This window comes from Oryzias latipes, chromosome 2, assembly GCF_002234675.1.
Source record: "Oryzias latipes chromosome 2, ASM223467v1".
Classification (NCBI taxonomy): domain Eukaryota; kingdom Metazoa; phylum Chordata; class Actinopteri; order Beloniformes; family Adrianichthyidae; genus Oryzias; species Oryzias latipes.
The window spans coordinates 16,299,714-16,317,491 of NC_019860.2; the positions used below are offsets into that span (position 1 = coordinate 16,299,714).

General features: G+C 38.7%; 2 protein-coding genes across 3 annotated transcripts; both read left to right on the top strand.

Annotated features, from left to right (window-relative positions):
- Nucleotides 1-1,600: 1,600 nt before the first annotated feature.
- Nucleotides 1,601-16,850, top strand: LOC101170573 (retinol dehydrogenase 7-like). 2 transcript variants are annotated; one of them, XM_004066664.4, is made up of 6 exons: nt 1,601-1,719; nt 2,889-3,203; nt 4,130-4,388; nt 4,470-4,633; nt 4,693-4,912; nt 16,304-16,850. In XM_004066664.4, the coding sequence occupies exons 2-6, from the start codon at nt 2,891-2,893 to the stop codon at nt 16,305-16,307; spliced, it is 960 nt and encodes a 319-aa protein (XP_004066712.1). In that variant the 5' UTR covers nt 1,601-1,719; nt 2,889-2,890; the 3' UTR covers nt 16,308-16,850. The 2 variants fall into 2 exon arrangements, with proteins under 2 accessions (XP_004066712.1, XP_020566137.1); XM_020710478.2 differs by having other exon boundaries at nt 4,693-4,903; nt 16,295-16,850.
- LOC100125502 (retinol dehydrogenase 7) lies at nt 12,950-16,853 on the top strand. The gene is made up of 5 exons (XM_004066556.4): nt 12,950-13,053; nt 14,310-14,624; nt 15,521-15,779; nt 15,861-16,024; nt 16,084-16,853. The coding sequence occupies exons 2-5, from the start codon at nt 14,312-14,314 to the stop codon at nt 16,305-16,307; spliced, it is 960 nt and encodes a 319-aa protein (XP_004066604.1). The 5' UTR covers nt 12,950-13,053; nt 14,310-14,311; the 3' UTR covers nt 16,308-16,853.
- Nucleotides 16,854-17,778: the final 925 nt, after the last annotated feature.

Genomic DNA, 17,778 nt, shown 5'->3' on the forward strand with positions numbered 1-17,778 from the left:
TTGTGAAATGTAAGCATTATTCAAGCACTGTAGGCTGCATATCATTCTCATTGTTTTTTGTTTGTGTTTATATTATAAAGTATATTATGCTGCATACATTTTCTTTTTACCCTGATGTATGAAAGTTACTTTATGTGTGTGAATGATAACGGTTACAATTCCCTTGGCAGTATGAGTGCAATGTGTGCTGTTAAACATGAAGAATATACTCTTACCCTAAAATCCTTTTTCTTTTTTCAGTTTCATACAAAATTGTATTCTGTTAGCTGTAAAAAAAAACAGTACAGTAACCATTGTCGATAAAGGACTGAGCTAAGACTGACAGGTGGACATGAGGGATATATCAAAGGTCCTCTGCTTTAGTGACAAAACATCTAATCATTTTGACATCAGTGCTTACACAATGCCAAAGGGATGAAATATTTTGGGGGCACTGACTGTTTAAATGAGAAGGAAATTTAGTTTTTACACATGAGTGAATTGTTTTGGGAGAGATATGAGCTTTTGCAGGTGAACCATGGTGTTGTGCCGAACCATCCACATTATTTTGGCAAAAGCACCAAGAGTGTTGAGAACGTCCGGTCTGCTTCAAGAAATGAGCCAAAGCTATTGACAAGGATCTTTGCCATTTTTCTGGCACTGACTCTTCACATGGGAAGGAATTTAGTTTTGAAGCATGAGTGATATTAGATTTTGCTAGTGAGCTATAATGTTGTGCTGAACTGTAAGACTGTTATGCCATTTGATCTTAGAATTTTCAGAATGTAATTTCTGTTTCAAGAAATGAGTCAAACCAAAGGAGCTGCAGATTCTGGTGTTTATGAAGTAAAATATCCTTTGGGATAACATAGAAACCCTAAACATTCACATACCTCACCTAAAACCAGAAACCCCTTGGCTTTGATATTTATTTGTTTGCAAAATACTATTCTTTCAAAAAAAAAAAAGTAAGCTTAGAGAAGATCAAAACCTCTATTATTGTTTTTGTTGTTATAGTCAATATTATTATTGTTATATAATTATAATTCATAAATGGATGGATTATTACATTCATTTTGCTTTGCTTCCCTCTTTTTCAAGGTAGGCAGAATTTTAATTGTGGGATTTTGGTCAAGGTGTGTATTTCATACGATTTATGTTCGTTTCTGAAAAAAAAAAAACTTTTTTTGAACATTGAACATTCAGAACTTCAGAACTGCCAAACATGCAGTGAAGGAACAAAAAACAATCAGTAATTTCAGCCAGAAGGAACAACTACAGAACAACAAATAATTGGTAAAAGTAATCACAAATTTGGTACTGAAAATCTTGTTCATTTAAGGTTATAATTTTAATTTAAATAACTTTTAACTAAACTGGTAAATGAGTAAAAGGAAAATAAAAAATGAGGTAAGCAAATATTGTTAATATGTTTAAAGGTCAAACTAAATAATTCACAAGTATTTTGAAAAGTCTATTTTACACGTGTATTCTGATGTATTTTAGATATTTTAAATCCAGTTCCAGTTCTGCAAACGACACCGTTGTCTTTGTATTTCACTTCCATTTAAATAACGGTTGTTGTTGTTTTTTTTAAAGACTTCCGCCAGCAGGGGTCGCCAAATCCAGCCTCTGGATTTTCCAACTGCAACTAAAAGGCCCGAACAAAATGGAAATAGTCTTTGAGTGTCAGAAGATCACGCAGCGTGGAAAAGCTCCACGGACACAGCAGCGCAGCAGGTAAGACACACTTCCACACCCAAATTTGGATTGAAATGCATTTTTAAAGGCAGCTGTGTGTCGAGTTTAACTTGTGGTTTATTTTTCTGTTTTTTTTTTGTGAAAATAAAGTTTTCTTTTACAAAACCATAGTGCGCTTCTAAAACCTTTATTGATCAGTCTGCTGTGACTGAGTTTTCGACAGATTACTGAGCACCTGAACCGTCCTTGTTTCAAGCGAAACACTTCATTTCTACTACTTTAATGCCGCCATAAGCTGAAATAATGCAACTTTAGTTTTTAAATTCCGAATCTGGGCGCATGTGCAATCCCCTCTTGAAGTTTTTTGTTTTGTTTTTTGTTTGCTTTTTCTCAAATTACTACTATTGCGTCTAATAATAATAAGAACAATAACAACAAAGGCAAAACAGAATCTTAGAAATACTTCAATAGCTAAAAGACGTGAAGGTTCTTTAAAAATTGCTAAGATGTGACAGTCCTTTAATGACTTTGTTCCATATTCATGCCGGAGGAAATGATCAGCATTTATAAATTGAATGTTGTACTGCCACAACCAGTAAATCACCAGTAATTGATTGCCCCCCCCCCCCCCCCCCCCCTATTGAAAGTTTGAATTTCTGGGATGGAAAACAAAAGAAAAAGTGGAGATAAAGCAAAACACAAAATTTTTAAATACATATCAATGCCTGATTGGGGATTAACACAGTCATAAATAGCTGCAGAATCATTATTTCCAAAAGTAGACATAACTTGTTAACGCCTTTTATCTGTTCACTAAGCCAGAAACTGCAATTCCATTATCAACCTGTGGGGACAGTATTGTAACTAAAGCTCTACAGTCTTATAAAATAATAAATAATAACAAAAAGAGTACGAACGGAACCCATACTTGCCGCTTTGATGAAGCTAAATGTTTCACGTGCACTCCAACAATTTTAGAATTAAGAAAAAACAAATATTTTTAAACTTTAATAATAACGTATATCACTTATTGTGATTTCTTTTATAGATTTTGCATTAAAACAGTTTTTATTTTTAATTTATGTTTTGATTTTTCTTTGCTCTAGTACAAATGTAAAGATTCCTTTTCAACTCTTAACGTTTTGTGTTGATTGAGGTGTTTTTGCTGAAACATCCGAATTCCACAAACTTCTTCAATTTGTCTGCAGTCATGTTCCTGTACTTTCTGGGCCTCGTGGTCCTCTTCCTCATCTTCCGCTGGATCAGAGAGCTCCCTCGAGTGTCTGATAAGGGCAGCAAGTACGTGTACATCACAGGCTGCGACTCCGGCTTCGGTAACCTCCTGGCCCGGCACTTGGACAAGCTGGGGTTCCCGGTGATTGCTGGGTGTTACACGGAGAAGGGCGAGGAGGATCTGAGGAAGGCCTGCTCCAGGAACCTGACAACGACGCATCTGGACGTTACCTCCAAGGAGAGCGTGGCCAAAGTGGCGGCGATGATTAAGCAGAAAGTGGGACACCACGGTGAGTCGATTTTAGGCTTTTTCAGGGTACAAAAAATTGGATCTAAGATCTACAAAAAATTGGATTCAAATCTTGGAATAGCAGTTCAATCCAAATTTGAATTCCCAAATCAAATTTGTGTTGATATAAACACTAGTATTTAAAATGAAAAAAGTTAGCTTTTTAAAAAAAAAATCGAGAGTTACAACAATAAAGATGCTAAGAAAGCATTGAAACTTGTTCCTTCGTAAACGTTTTACGAACAATTGTACGCCGTTAAAATGACAAGCATCTGCTTTAGTGTCAATTACAACACGAGTGGCAAAAAAAGCAGAGCTTTGCGTGAGACTGACATGTTGATGCCACCTAGTGGCTAACTAACAGAATGCAACAAAACTCAAAAGATCACGACGAGTCTATTTTATTCAGCTAAGTAAACATTCATAAAACATTTCAAATGAAATCTGTTGTATCCATAAGAACAGGATCATTCATTAGGTTTTCTTTTGTTTTTCCGAATTTTCACGATTTACAATTATCCCGTGTTGTATGTTCTTTTTAACTGTTTTTTATTAAATTCTACTTCTGGGAAAATTGTGCTTCATTGGTGCACCAAGGAAAACCCACATCATGACTCTTCCCCCCCGTGTTTGATATGTAATATGTAGCATCCATTGGTTACTCAAAGATTATGTTTATAGAAACAGGATTGTGTGTATTTTTCTTCTTTTTTTCGTAACTGGGGAAAAGTGAAAAAGGTTGCCTTGCTGCTTGAGGACGTGTTGGTTTTGCAGAAAACAGTTACCGGTAAAACAGGATGTGTATTTTTTCTTCTTTCGTTCGTTGTTGTCAGACGGTTCGATTAAACTTTTTGGGATCAATATTTTTTTAAAAATTGTACATGTGGACAATGTTGACAAAGGCTTTCTCTGGCTTTCTCCCCCCAGGGCTTTGGGCTGTAGTGAACAACGCGGGCGTGGCCGTTCCCTCCGGCCCGTGTGACTGGCACGACGTGGATGACTACAAATTCATGATGGACGTGAACCTCCACGGGGTCATCGCCGTGACGCTGAGCGTGCTGCCGCTAATAAAGAAGGCAGGGGGCAGAGTGGTGAACGTAGCCAGCGTGTTCGGGAGGATCAGCGTCACCGGGGGCCCGTACCCTGTCTCAAAGTTCGCCGTGGAGGGGTTCAATGACAGCCTGAGGTGGGTAATAAACACTAGCGAAATGTCAGGACGTAGCAGGTTTGCGATGCCGATGGCTAACAAAGATGGTGTCCATCTCAGGATAGGCATGGCCCCCTTTGGCGTCAAAGTCCTCCTTATTGAGCCGGGGTTCTTCAAAACCAACGTGACGGACAGCAAGATCCAGATTGATTCTGTCAAAGGGCTGTGGGACAGACTCCCCCAGGAGATCAAAGATGACTACGGAAGCGACTACCTAGACAAAGGTACGCCAACCAAATGTCTCGGGTTCCAAACAATTTTTTAAACGTCTTTTCTCAAATAGCCGTCAAGCTGACATCGGAGTCACTGTCGAAGATGAGCGACGGGGATCTGATGAAGGTGGTGAACTGCATGGAGCACGCCGTCGCCGCCGTCTGGCCCCGCAAGCGCTACTCCCCCGGCTGGGACGCCAAGTTCTTCTGGCTGCCGATGTCCTACATGCCGACGTGCATCGTGGACTACATCGTGCTGAGCGGGGCCATTCCCGTCAAAAGGCAGAAGAAGTGACGTTCTTTAATTTAGATTTGTTATATCAACGTGCTGTGAAAAAAAGGGGTTGGAATTGACCCAAATGGAGAGATGTGAGCTTGTGATCCAAAATGTAAATGACTTAGACTTGTGGCAGAAATGTAAACACTTCAACTCAAATATGGCAAAAATCATAAATTAAGGGAGCAACGAAAAGAAAAAATAATGTCTGACAGTCATCGCGCAAAGCAAAAGTGTTTTCAAAAACAACAAATGTTTCTTAATCATATTTTGTTTACACTATAGTGTTCCAGAGCGTTCCAAACACATTTTTATAATAATAATTAACTATAATAATCATTTAAGTCCAAGTAAAGTAAAATGAAAACAACCAAAAAAATTCTGAAGGTTGGTGCCTTTTATTTTTAATTATAATGTATTTTTTTATTGTTATAATCATGTTTAATAATTAAGCTGGGGGGAAGTGAATTTTTACATCAGTTCTGGAAAGTTTAAACATTTTTTAAATAATTAACTGTCTGAATCATTTAAGAGTTGCAAAAGTAAAATAAAGATAAATAAGGCGTGCAAATATTTTCTAAATTATTAGACCTTACAAAAGCTGTTTTCGTGTTTTTCTTTATCTAAATGGTTTTGTTTACAAACAAAATTATGCATAAAAAATAGAAAAATAAAGAGAGAGAAAAATGGTGGCGGGTTCCCCATGTTTGCCCTGGGCAACAAAATCCCTTTAACTGTCCCTGAATTTCGCAGAATGACCCTGCTGTGATTAAAAAAAAACAGTTTCAACTCTTTTTTTCTCACACAAACAGAAGTTTACCTCTTTTGTGAGGCCAACTTGAAATATTTTTGTTTGCATCACATGTGAAATTTTGGCTCAACCCAAATTCTAATTTTTGTTCCCAACAACAGTATGTTTCAAATTTTTTAAATCACCTTGATTTACTTTATACTTTCTAATGATATGAGGATTGTGCAATTCAGTTTGCTTTTCTGTGATATTTCTTGCTTTCCGTCATGTTTGGTTTGTCCCGGTCTATCACACCTGGTTCAAGTTCATAATCATCTACAGCTGTCTTCATCGCAGATAATGACCCTCTGTGTACTTAAGGGGCCAGTCTTCAGCTCTTCATTGTCAGGTCATCTGCTTTACTCCCTTTAGTCATGATTTTGCCCTGTTTTAGTTTGAGTGTTTAAAATTCTATATTTCTTTGGCTCCTACGCTGCCAGTTCCCAACGACTAAAGCTAATATATCCCCACTAGTGATGGAGAAAGCGGAGCTTTCAGAACTAATATGAATCAATTTGTGTTCAGGGTTGAGAAGCATCTGACACATTAAAATGAGTGACATCTGTTGGCCAGACGTTAACATTTCCATCAGCACGGAACAAGAGATGAAGGAAAAGGAAAGGAAAATGCAGTTTTAAAAAGAGCTTACAGTATTTGTGATTTGGAAAATACACTGGACAGGCCACAAGCTCCCTGCTCTGCTCCATTCTGATGAATCCGCTAGTAGACGACTAGATCCACGTTAGCCCGGATCTGGCTTAAAACTGTACCGCTGGATAGCTCCAATAATGCTCGCCGTGCAACATTTATTTTTAAATAATTAACTGTCTGAATCCTTTAAGAGTTGCAAAAGTAAAATAAAGATAAATAAGGCTCCGGGAGGAAGACTAGTGCATGTTTGCAATAGTTCCTTATTTATTGTAGGAGGTATGCACTAAAAATAATTTTCTGCAAAGCATTATTTTTTACAATAATTATAAATGTTTTCAGGTGGTAGAATTCTTCACTACTTTAAACAATATCTCAGACAGATTCTGTTTCTCTTCTATTTAAAGTCTGAAAGTTCAAACCTTCAAAAAAAAAACTTTCAAATGATACTTTAAGTATCATAGAGTGAAACCGAAGATCAACTAGCGATTGGAGATTTATGTAGGTTTCAAAAGCTGAATGCATCCTGTAATGGAGACGCTGTACAGAGGAGATTGGCAGACAGTGGAATACAGCCAATCAGGATGCAGAAAAATGTACTTAAAAAAATCTGCGAGACTTCGACAGGTGAACTGCAAAATGGCGATGGACCACTGTCTCTAGAAATCAGTGTGTTGAAATGTGTTTTTCTCACACATCATGTTTCTTAATGCAGGTTTCTAGCTGTTTGCATAGTGCGGGGGTCGGCAACCCGCGGCTCAGGAGTCGCATGCGGCTCTTTAGCGCTGCTCTATGGGCTCCCTGGAGCATTTTCAAAAATGTTTGAAAGTGTAAAAAGATTGGGGAGAGAAATATATTTTTAGGTTTAATATGGTTTCTGTAGGAGAAAAAAACAAGACACAAACATTCTTAACGTTTTCCAAAGCTGTAAGAATGTGTAGAATAAATATTGTAACGCTCAGCAGGTACGTCACTTGCAGCGGGAAATAAGGGAGCCACACTTGTCAAAAGGCTGAGCTGTCAATCAACTGGCTGCACTGGAGAACTGTCCGTGTCCCATACAAGCACGACCCCGAACAGTCTCAGAGAAGAGGAAGCTTTTAGCGGACCGCTAAGCAGGTGGCTGATGTAAATCGAACCACCCTCTGTTCCGTGCATTGCTTGATGAAGTTGAAAGCGAATATTATGATCTCCTGCTACACAACACAGTCTGATGGCTGTCCATTATAAGGCTTAAATAGGGCTTTTAATATTTTGCGGCTCCAGACATATTTGTTTTGTTTTTTTTGTCCAATTTGGCTCTTTAAACATTTTGGGTTGCCGACCCCTGGCATAGTGAGTCGGAAATAAAACCACGCGTGTGACTTTCAAATTCCATGCATATTAATTTGGACGGTGTGTTCATCAAACTGTATAGCTATGTTCACACCGGTAAATGTCTCATGCATTTAAGGTTGTGCTAAAAGTGGTGTTCATGTCCGCCACCGACAGTTGGAAGAGCCTTGGCACAAGATGTCAAAGCGCTCCAAATCTTTCTCTAGACTTTTTCTTTCACAGCTCTATCCCGATGTGTTAAAAAAAGAAGATTTTGTGTCGTACAGATTGCAATTATTAATTTCCCTTCCGTGGTAAATTTTCAAACCATTGGTATTCCGATGAATGAAAATGGACGCCATCCATATGTCACCATAAAATCAGAGTCTCTTATTGGTCAAAGTTTCATCTGGTTTAACTTTATCTTGTACTTAGAGCCCAAAAACGGTCATAGAAAGGTGCATATTCAGCGTGAACGTGAGAGTGATGAACACAGAAGCCTAAAAAATTCGCAAATTTACGTGTCTCCGTAGACGTTTCATTGAAAGTGGCTGTGTGACAGCTCACATGTGACTATATTTACCTATGCCAACACATAGACAACCACATGTGGCTACAGAGGCTTTAGTCAGGTGGAACTAGTTAGTTTGCTGCTGCTTTATATAAAGCTGTTAAGAAGACGCGTTTTCCACTGTGCAATAGAAAAACTGAGGATCTCATAAGGAATTTTCAGAGGCATGCAAATGTAGATTTAAATGGAATTTATGAATTTTGGGTAGATGGAGGAGCTCCATTACTTTCATGTAAATCACGTGTAAAACTTTTTTCCACTCATAAATAACAAACATGCCTCCAGACATTTGAATTTGCTGCAGTTTGTTTACTTAATGCTCCTTTCCTGGGGGGTATTCCAGAAAGCAGGTTATGCTAGCTCCCACGGTAAGTTTGAGGCTAAGGAAGTTGATAACCTCAGTTTTCGGTTCCAGAAATGGAGGTATATTTCAGGGTATGTCAAGTTGCCATAGCAACTCGTGCTCTGAACATGACCTGGCCTGGAGCAGGTTTAGTTGAAGGTTAGTTTGTTTTCAGAGAGGTGAAGCAGCATGGCGTGTCCATTTGAAGATAATTTAGTGGATGAAGAAGCTCAGATAATACTTTTTTCCACCGTCAAAGGGTGATAAGACCACATACGGATGCTGGAAAGATAAACTTTTTACATTGTTGATCTAACTTAATTATTTGCTTCAGTTAAGATAAATAATTTTTTTTATTTAAATCAGCTTAAAAATAACATGTAGTTATCAAACAGTTATTTTACTTTCATTTAAATTAATTCAATTAAGTAGGTGCAACTTTGGTGCTGCTGTTAGATCGGCACCGCAAGGGATTGTGGGATACCATTCCCTTTGCCTGTTTGGAAGGATTTGGGTTTAAGTGTGGGTTTTGGACCAAATATGCTTAGAGTTTAGCTGTTTTACTGTGTTTTGTCTACTTATTTTGTCCTACTATGCTTAAGTCTCTGCACCATGAGTGAGAGGGAGGGAGAGGAGGATGAATTTATGTAGCACCTACTTTTTAGTAGTTTGAATATTAGATTAGATGACTTCATTAATCCCATAATGGGGAAATTCACTAATTCATTAATGTAACGACAATGTCAGAAAATTGGAAAATGAATGTATGCTTTCTGTGTATATTGTTTCTTTCTTTTTATTGTTATAAAAATGAGTATATCTGCCGGCTCAAACTTAGACACATGAGAGTTCAAGAATTATAATAAATTAAGATGAAAAAAGATTAATTGAATTGGAGTAATATGACATTTAGTTAGATAAATATGTAAATTTGAGTTTGTATAAAGACTAATTAAGTTTTATGGACGTAAAAATTAGGTTGAATAAATTTAACTCAATTACTTGTTACCAATGGAAGTAATTCATTTAAGTTGGCAAAATTGGATAAGTTATATATATATATATAGAGAGAGAGAGAGAGAGAGGTACTTGTAACTGTCCTTGATGTCTGCTATTGTTCCTTCTGGGAGTGAGACCCCTCCTGTGTGGACTACCTTGCCTCTCTTTGTCACCATCCGGCTGCATTTCTCGAGCCCGAATGACATCCCAATGTCAATACAGTAGATCCTGGTGGTGTGGATCAGGGAGTCAATGTCACGCTCGCTCTTAGCATATAGCTTGATGTCATCCATGTAGAGGAGGTGACTGATGTTGGCCCCATTTCTGAGTCGGTATCCATAGCCAGTCTTGTTGATTAATTGGCTGAGGGGGTTCAGACCTATGCAGAACAGCAGTGGGGACAGAGCATCACCTTGGTATATCCCACATTTGATGGACACTTGTGCAAGTGGCTTCCCATTGGCTTCAAGGGTGGTTTTCCACAGCTTCATTGGGTTTCCTATGAAGGCTCTTAGAGTCTTGTTGATGTTGTACAGCTCCAAGCATTTAGTGCTTCATTCACAGTTTCCAGTAGACTTTCACGCGGTACATCACTTAACCGTTGTAGCTGGTGTCGGGGTTGTCTAGTGTTCATTCTAGACATGATCTTGTCTTTCAGGTCAGTTGCTGCCTCGCTCAGCGGAATTGTGGTTGTTGGGGCTGTGTACCCAATCTCAGGGTGGGAGTGTGGTATGACCTCCTCTCTGACCTGTTGTTCTGGCTCTCCCGTGGCATTGTATTGTATCGCTTCAATCTCAGTAATCCCACCCAGAGGGGTTACATGCAGAGAATGTGGAATGAATGGATGCTTCGAAACATTACAACAAAAGTAAAACAGATTTTTTTTTCCACATTTAGAAAGGTTTTTTTATTTATTATTTTGTTTAATGACTCCACTTATCAGGACACACTTTGGACATGTGCTCTTGGTGTCATGGTCGGTTATTCTCTCCTTGGAAAGTTGATTACCATTTCAGGTTTTCTCCATTTAAAAATGAGGTCAATCACTGTTGAAGTCTGGACAATAACGTTTGGGAAATTACTTAAAACGCTTTTTCCTAATTTACACTTCAAAATATTTCCCTGAGCAGCAGGATTTTTTCCTTAGGCTGGACGGGTTCTGTTTGAGGGTTTACCAGGTCGCACATAATTTAAAAAGGGTGTTTTTTTGTTTTTTTATGTTGCACATTATTTTCTGAATATAATGAAGCTAAGGGTCAAATACGTTTAACATCAATTCAGGAAGGTTTCAGCATTTTTAAATCATAATAGTTATTTGAACCATTTAGATAAATGTGTTGGAAGAATATTGAAAACAAAAACTATTTAGTAAATGCATTAAAGGCGCTAAAGCTTTGTCATCAGCATGGCTCTTATGACATTTTAGGTTTCTTCACTTTGGCAAAAAAAATCAAATGCTTTTTAATTACATGTTGTGTATAATTCAATAAAATGGCAATTACTTTGCACATAAGGGTCCAAACATATTTCTTATACAAATTGTTTAATAATTTTGGTTAAAGTTAAATGATACATAAACAAAAAAGAGAGCTAAGACTTTTCCAGCATTTTTTATTATAATATAACATTGCTTCAAGTTATGTTTTATAATTAGGCTAGGGTGCAAAACGTTTTACATCAGTTCTGTAAAGCTTTTTTATATATAATTGTCTGTATCATTTAAGTGCTGCAGAATTACAATAAGATTTCTGCACATCCGTAGTCTATAAAAACTTGTTTTGCTCTTTTCTTTAGCTCTATTGTTTTGTTTATGGACAAAATTACATATGATGTGAAAAAAATAACAGGGGGGAAATGGAAAGGGGTTCTCCATGTTTGCTTTGGGCCACAAAATCCTTATAACTGCCCCTGAATTTCACGGAGATGAAAAATCACATTTCTTTTCTTTTTTTAACTTGTCCTGTCCAACAGCTGAGCAAACAGATCAGAGCTGAAGGCCTCTTGTGTTGGACAGATCTTACTGTTTCAACAGGGGTTATGAGTCTTCTGGCATACCAAAATTATATTTAAATAAACCCCTTTTGTAAATTAGGCTAAACTTTATTTTATATTTCTAATCATTTTTTGTTGGACCGGACGGAAAAGAAGAGGAGGGAAGAAGAGAAAGGGTTGCCAGAGAAGGGGGGATTATTATAGAAGGAGGGGGTAAAATCATAAAGCAACAGGTTGCTGGAAGTTACAAACACATCAGCTGACTCCAAAAATCTCCACACAATGCAACTACAAGTACTTTAGCTGTCCACAGCATATGCTGGTACTACAACCCCCTCAGTTCTGATTAGCTTATTTCACACTTGCCCAGTCTGAATGGCATTCCTCATTCGGGATAACATAGAAACACTAGACATTCACATCAGCTGTAGATTTTTGATACCATAAAACCAGAAACCCCTTAGCTTTGATATTTATTTGTTTGCAAAATACTACCATATTCTTTCAATATTTTTTTTATTCTTTTGTGCTTAGAAAAGAATGGAACCTCTATGGTTGTTTTTGTTGTTATTGTCAATATTTTTATTTTTATTAATTATAATTCATAAATGTACATGGATTATTACATTTAATTTGCTTTGCTTCACTCTTTTTCAAGGTGGGCAGGAGTTTAATTGTGTGATTTTGGTCAAGGTGTGTATTTCATTCTTTTTATGTTTGTTTCTGCAATAAAAAAACTTAATGAAAACAAATGAACAAAAAACACGATTGTAAGATTGCAGGTTCGATTCCCGCCTTGCATGCCCATGTGTCGAAGTGTCCTTGGGCAAGACACTGAACCCCACCTTGCCTCTGGTAAGAGGATGGCGCCAGTGTTCGGCAGCGGAGCCGCCACCAGCATGTGAATGTGTGCTAGAATGGGTGAATGGGACTGTAACTGTAAAGCACTTTGGGCCTTGTAGGTAGAAAAGCGCTATATAAGTACACGCCATTTACCAAAAAACAATCAGTAATCTTAGCCAGAAGGAACAACTACAGAACAACAAATAATGGTAAAAACAAAGCAATCACAAATTTAGTAATGCTAGGCTTGTTTTATTTAAGGTTAGAATTTTATTTTAATAACTTTTAATTAAACTGTTAAATGACTAAAAGGAAAATAAAAATAAGGTGACAAAAGTTAAAGAGAATCCAAGCAAAGGTTTTTAACATGTTTAAAGGCCAACATTTCACGTGTATTCTGATGTATTTTAGAAATGTTATATACAGTTCCAGTTCTGCAAACGACACCGTTGTCTTTGTATTTCACTTCCATTTAAATAAAGTTTTTTTATTCTTTAAGCAAGGAGAAATCCGCCAGCAGGGGTCGCCAAATCCACCCTCTGGATTTTCCAACTGAAACTAAAGTAAAGGCCCGAACAAAAAGGAAATGGGCAGTCTTTGGGTGTCAGAAGTTCACGCAGCTTGGAAAGGCTCCACGGACACGGCAGCGCAGCAGGTAAGACACACTTCCACACTCAGTTTTTGGTTGAAATGCATTCTGAAAGCAGTTGTGTGTCGAGTTTAGAGTGTGGACGATTTTCGTGTGGGGGTTTTTTGTGCGGAAAATAACGGGTTTATTTTTATTTTTTTTACAAAACCGTAGGTAATCAGATCATGCGCTTCAAAAACCTTTATTGATCAGTCTGCTGTGGCTTTGAGTTTTTAACAGAGATTACGGAGCACCCGAACCGTCCTTGTTTCTAGCAAAACACTTCATTTATACTACTTTAATGCCGCTGTAAGCTGAAATAATACAACTGTATTTTTTTTATCGAATCTGGGCGCATGCGCATTCCCCCTTTGGAAGTTTTTTTATTTATTTATTCAATGTACCACTATTTTTAATAATAATAATAACTATAACAACAGAATCCTAGAAATAAAGGGGGGGGGGGGGTAAAAATCCAAATATTTAAATAACTAGAAGACTAAAGGGATTTTGCCTTAGAGGATGTCAATTTTCTTTAAAAATTCCTGAGATATGAAAGTTCTTTTATGACGTTGTTCCATATTCATACTGGAAAGAATAATCTGCATCTATTCTCTGCATAAACATATGATGCAGATCTGTTTGGAAACTATAGGCAATCTAACTCACTTGCACACATTCATATTTCCTTCATCAGACATGTCTGCTCACATGGGTTTGTGTAGAGGGGAGAGGATGTTGTCAAGCAGCCATGACCCCATAGAGCCTTTCCAAAAAAGTAGTCCCAGAACTGCCCCCTACACCCTAATAACCCCTTTACCTTTGTCATCCAGAGACGGCATCAGAGGTAATATCACAGGGGCCCGAGATGCCCTAGGTTCAATCAAAGGCCCTAAGAGTCCCCAGAGGCATTTTAGGGCAACCCCAATGTGCCACCATTTTACCCTATGCAGTACAAGAAGGATCCATCATAGGGCAAAGACTGACCCCCGTCACTATGGGGGAGAGATGGTAGGAAGATGGGGGAACGCCTGACAGAAGGAGAGTAGCAAGCCAAGACGTGCCAGGCTCCAGTAGCCACAGGGACAGTGAAAAATCAAAAGAAACTAGAGCCGCCCGACACTGTACCAGCAACCACCAACACCCAACCAAAAGGGACCAGCAGTGTCACTACCCTCCTTATCTGGGCAAAGTGACAAGGTCCCAAATGATAAATTTTGTGTTGACCTAAGTGTTTTTGCTGAAACATCCGAATTCCACAAACTTCTTCAATTTGTCTGCAGTCATGTTCCTGTACTTTCTGGGCCTCGTGGTCCTCTTCCTCATCTTCCGCTGGATCAGAGAGCTCCCTCGAGTGTCTGATAAGGGCAGCAAGTACGTGTACATCACAGGCTGCGACTCCGGCTTCGGTAACCTCCTGGCCCGGCACTTGGACAAGCTGGGGTTCCCGGTTATTGCTGGGTGTTACACGGAGAAGGGCGAGGAGGATCTGAGGAAGGCCTGCTCCAGGAACCTGACAACGACGCATCTGGACGTTACCTCCAAGGAGAGCGTGGCCAAAGTGGCGGCGATGATTAAGCAGAAAGTGGGACACCACGGTGAGTCGATTTTAGGCTTTTTCAGGGTCCAGTAATTTGTGCCGTAAAAAATTGGATCTAAGATCTACCAAAAAAAAATGGATTCAAATCTTGGATTAGCACTTTAATCCAAATTTGAATTCCAAAACCAAATTTGTTTTGATATAAACGCTAGTATTTAAAATGAAAAAAGTTAGCCTTTTATATAAAAAATCCAGAGTTACAACACTAAAGATGCTAAGAAAGCATTGAAACTTTCGTAAAACGGTTACAAAAGATTGTACGCCATTAAAATGACAAGCATCTGCTTTAGTGTCAATTACAACACGAGTGCCTAAAACGCAGAGGTTTGCGTGAGATTGACATGTTGATGCCACCTAGTGGCTAACTAACAGAATGCAACAGAACTCAAAAGATCACGACGAGTCAAAACGATCTATTATGTACGTTTCAAATTAAATCTGTTGTATACATAAGAACAGGATCATTCATTAGGTTTTCCTTCGTTTTTCCAAATAATTACGATTTAAAATTTTCTCGTGTTGTTGTTTGTTCTTTTTAACTGTTTTTTATTAAATTCTACTTCTGGGGAAATTGTGCTTCATTGGTGCAGCAAACGAAACCCACATCATGACTCTTCCCCCCCGTGTTTGATGATATGTAATGTATAGCATCCATCGGTTACTCAAAGACTCAAAGATTATGTTTATAGAAACAGGATAGTGTGTGTTTTGCTGCTTGAGGACGTGTTGGTTTTGCAGAAAACAGTTACCGGGAAAACGGGATGTGTATTTTTCCTTCTTTCGTTCGTTGTTGTCAGACAGTTAGATTCAACTTTTTAGGATCGATATTTTTGAAAAATTGTATATCCATGTGGACGAAGTTGGCTTTATCCTGTGTTCTCCCATGACCCCCAGGGCTTTGGGCTGTAGTGAACAACGCGGGCGTGGCCGTTCCCTCCGGCCCGTGTGACTGGCACGTCGTGGACGACTACAAATTCATGGTGAACGTGAACCTCCACGGGGTCATCGCCGTGACGCTGAGCGTGCTGCCGCTAATAAAGAAGGCAGGGGGCCGAGTGGTGAATGTGGCCAGCGTGTTCGGGAGGATCAGCGTCACCGGGGGCCCGTACCCCGTCTCAAAGTTCGCCGTGGAGGGGTTCAATGACAGCCTGAGGTGGGTAATAAACTCTAGCGAAATGTCAGGACGTAGCAGGTTTGCGATGCCGATGGCTAACAAAGATGGTGTCCATCTCAGGATAGGCATGGCCCCCTTTGGCGTCAAAGTCCTCCTCATTGAGCCGGGGTTCTTCAAAACCAACGTGACGGACAGCAAGATCCAGATTGATTCTGTCAAAGGGCTGTGGGACAGACTCCCCCAGGAGATCAAAGATGACTACGGAAGCGACTACCTAGACAAAGGTACGCCAGCCAAACCTCTCGGTTTCCAACCCTTTTTCTAAACGTCTTTTCTCAAATAGCCATAAAGGTGACATCGGAGTCGCTGTCAAAGATGAGCGACGGGGATCTGATGAAGGTGGTGAACTGCATGGAGCACGCCGTCGCCGCCGTCTGGCCCCGCAAGCGCTACTCCCCCGGCTGGGACGCCAAGTTCTTCTGGCTGCCGATGTCCTACATGCCGACGTGCATCGTGGACTACATCGTGCTGAGCGGGGCCATTCCCGTCAAAAGGCAGAAGAAGTGACGTTCTGCCCTCGACCCATCGCTGCGATAAAACCCTGAAGGACGATGTCAAGGCCGCCTTATCTGCCGCTCAGATTACAGCACACAAAGGGGCAATAAACCAGACCGAAGACCGCAGACCTGTACGACCTCCTGGATCTGAGGTCAACCTGCTGGTTTTTGTCCCACATCTGAACTGAATTTGGGTTTTAAACTTTTAGAAAAGTGACAAATCTGTTGCAAAGACCGTAAAACATGAGTCGACAAAACTGAATAGTTTTCAAAGGTAAACCAGGTTTGGGTTTGCTCAGTTGCATTGTGGGTAAAGAATTGTATTCATTTTTCATTTTTTTGTTGAAAATCCGCCTTTGAAGGCTGCTTCACACCTCCATCCATGCAGGGGCAATGAGGACAAAGTCGGATAACGCCGAGTCATGGCACAGTTCAAACACAACCTTTGTCACAAGGTGAGAGAAGATACGGATTGTGAAATTAAAGTTCAAATGACCAACCACAGCACAACGGAGGCTGGCCTTTCTACAAAATAAAAGCCTCTAATTTCCAATAATTTGACATGTTTTTGTCTAATAAAAATCCCAGAGAGGAAGGTGTTTTTCTGCTACTTCAAAGTGTTTAGTAAATTACAGTTCCTAAACGGTAACTTCAATAGATTAAAAAAAATGCGACCAGGATAAATTAAGAATTTTCAAGAATAAAGTCAAGACTAATATATAATAAAAATAACATTTTTAAAAAGACTATTTGCGATTCGTAAAATAAAATGCAAACATTTAAGATTATGCTAAAACAATATTGAACAAAGACTTTCTAGATTATTTTCTTTATTATAAGACATATTTCGGTGAAAAAAAGCCAAATCTTTCATGCTTAAAAAAAATGTGATAACATAAAAGTTACAAATTAATTTTTTTAGTTCATAGGAGTTAAACTTAAAGTATTCTGACAATATCCTCAAAACAGAATGACATTTCTGAATAAAGTTTTCACTTTCAAAATAAGGTCAACAGATCTTAAAAGTGAAATGGAGAGTTTTTATCAATTAAGTTGAAAAACGTGGAAAATCTAAATGATTCAACACATTTGGAAGAAAAAACATAAAATAACTAAAGCAGATTGATGGACCATGTCATGTCCATTGGATTTCCCTCAATTGTCTGTAACATAAATTAAACCGTTTAGGCTGGATTATCTTTAGATTTTAATCCTTGTGGTATCCTAGGCACTTTAAAATTGGGAGTTGGGTCATCTAGACCCACTAGACAGTGCACTAAACCTTTTTTCTTCAATGATTTGTGATCTTCACTGGTGTTCATGGATTACATGAAATCCTTTATCCACCTTTATCTTTTGTCATGGTAGGAATAACATGTCAAAGTAAGGGTGGGGTCATCTAAGATAGCACAAGGGTTAAAAGCAAAATGTTACTTTTTCCTGTAATATCACACTTTTTTATTAAAAATTACAACTTTAGT

What these genes read in the sequence shown, in the direction of transcription:
- LOC101170573 (XM_004066664.4), top strand. Translation starts at nt 2,891, where the DNA reads ATGTTCCTGTACTTTCTGGGCCTCGTGGTCCTCTTCCTCATCTTCCGC. An exon ending in GGGTTCAATGACAGCCTGAG is followed by an intron (nt 4,389 to 4,469) that starts GTGGGTAATAAA and finishes TGTCCATCTCAG; the next exon opens with GATAGGCATGGCCCCCTTTG. An exon ending in AAGCGACTACCTAGACAAAG is followed by an intron (nt 4,634 to 4,692) that starts GTACGCCAACCA and finishes TTTCTCAAATAG; the next exon opens with CCGTCAAGCTGACATCGGAG.
- LOC100125502 (XM_004066556.4), top strand. Translation starts at nt 14,312, where the DNA reads ATGTTCCTGTACTTTCTGGGCCTCGTGGTCCTCTTCCTCATCTTCCGC. An exon ending in GCAGAAAGTGGGACACCACG is followed by an intron (nt 14,625 to 15,520) that starts GTGAGTCGATTT and finishes CATGACCCCCAG; the next exon opens with GGCTTTGGGCTGTAGTGAAC. An exon ending in GGGTTCAATGACAGCCTGAG is followed by an intron (nt 15,780 to 15,860) that starts GTGGGTAATAAA and finishes TGTCCATCTCAG; the next exon opens with GATAGGCATGGCCCCCTTTG.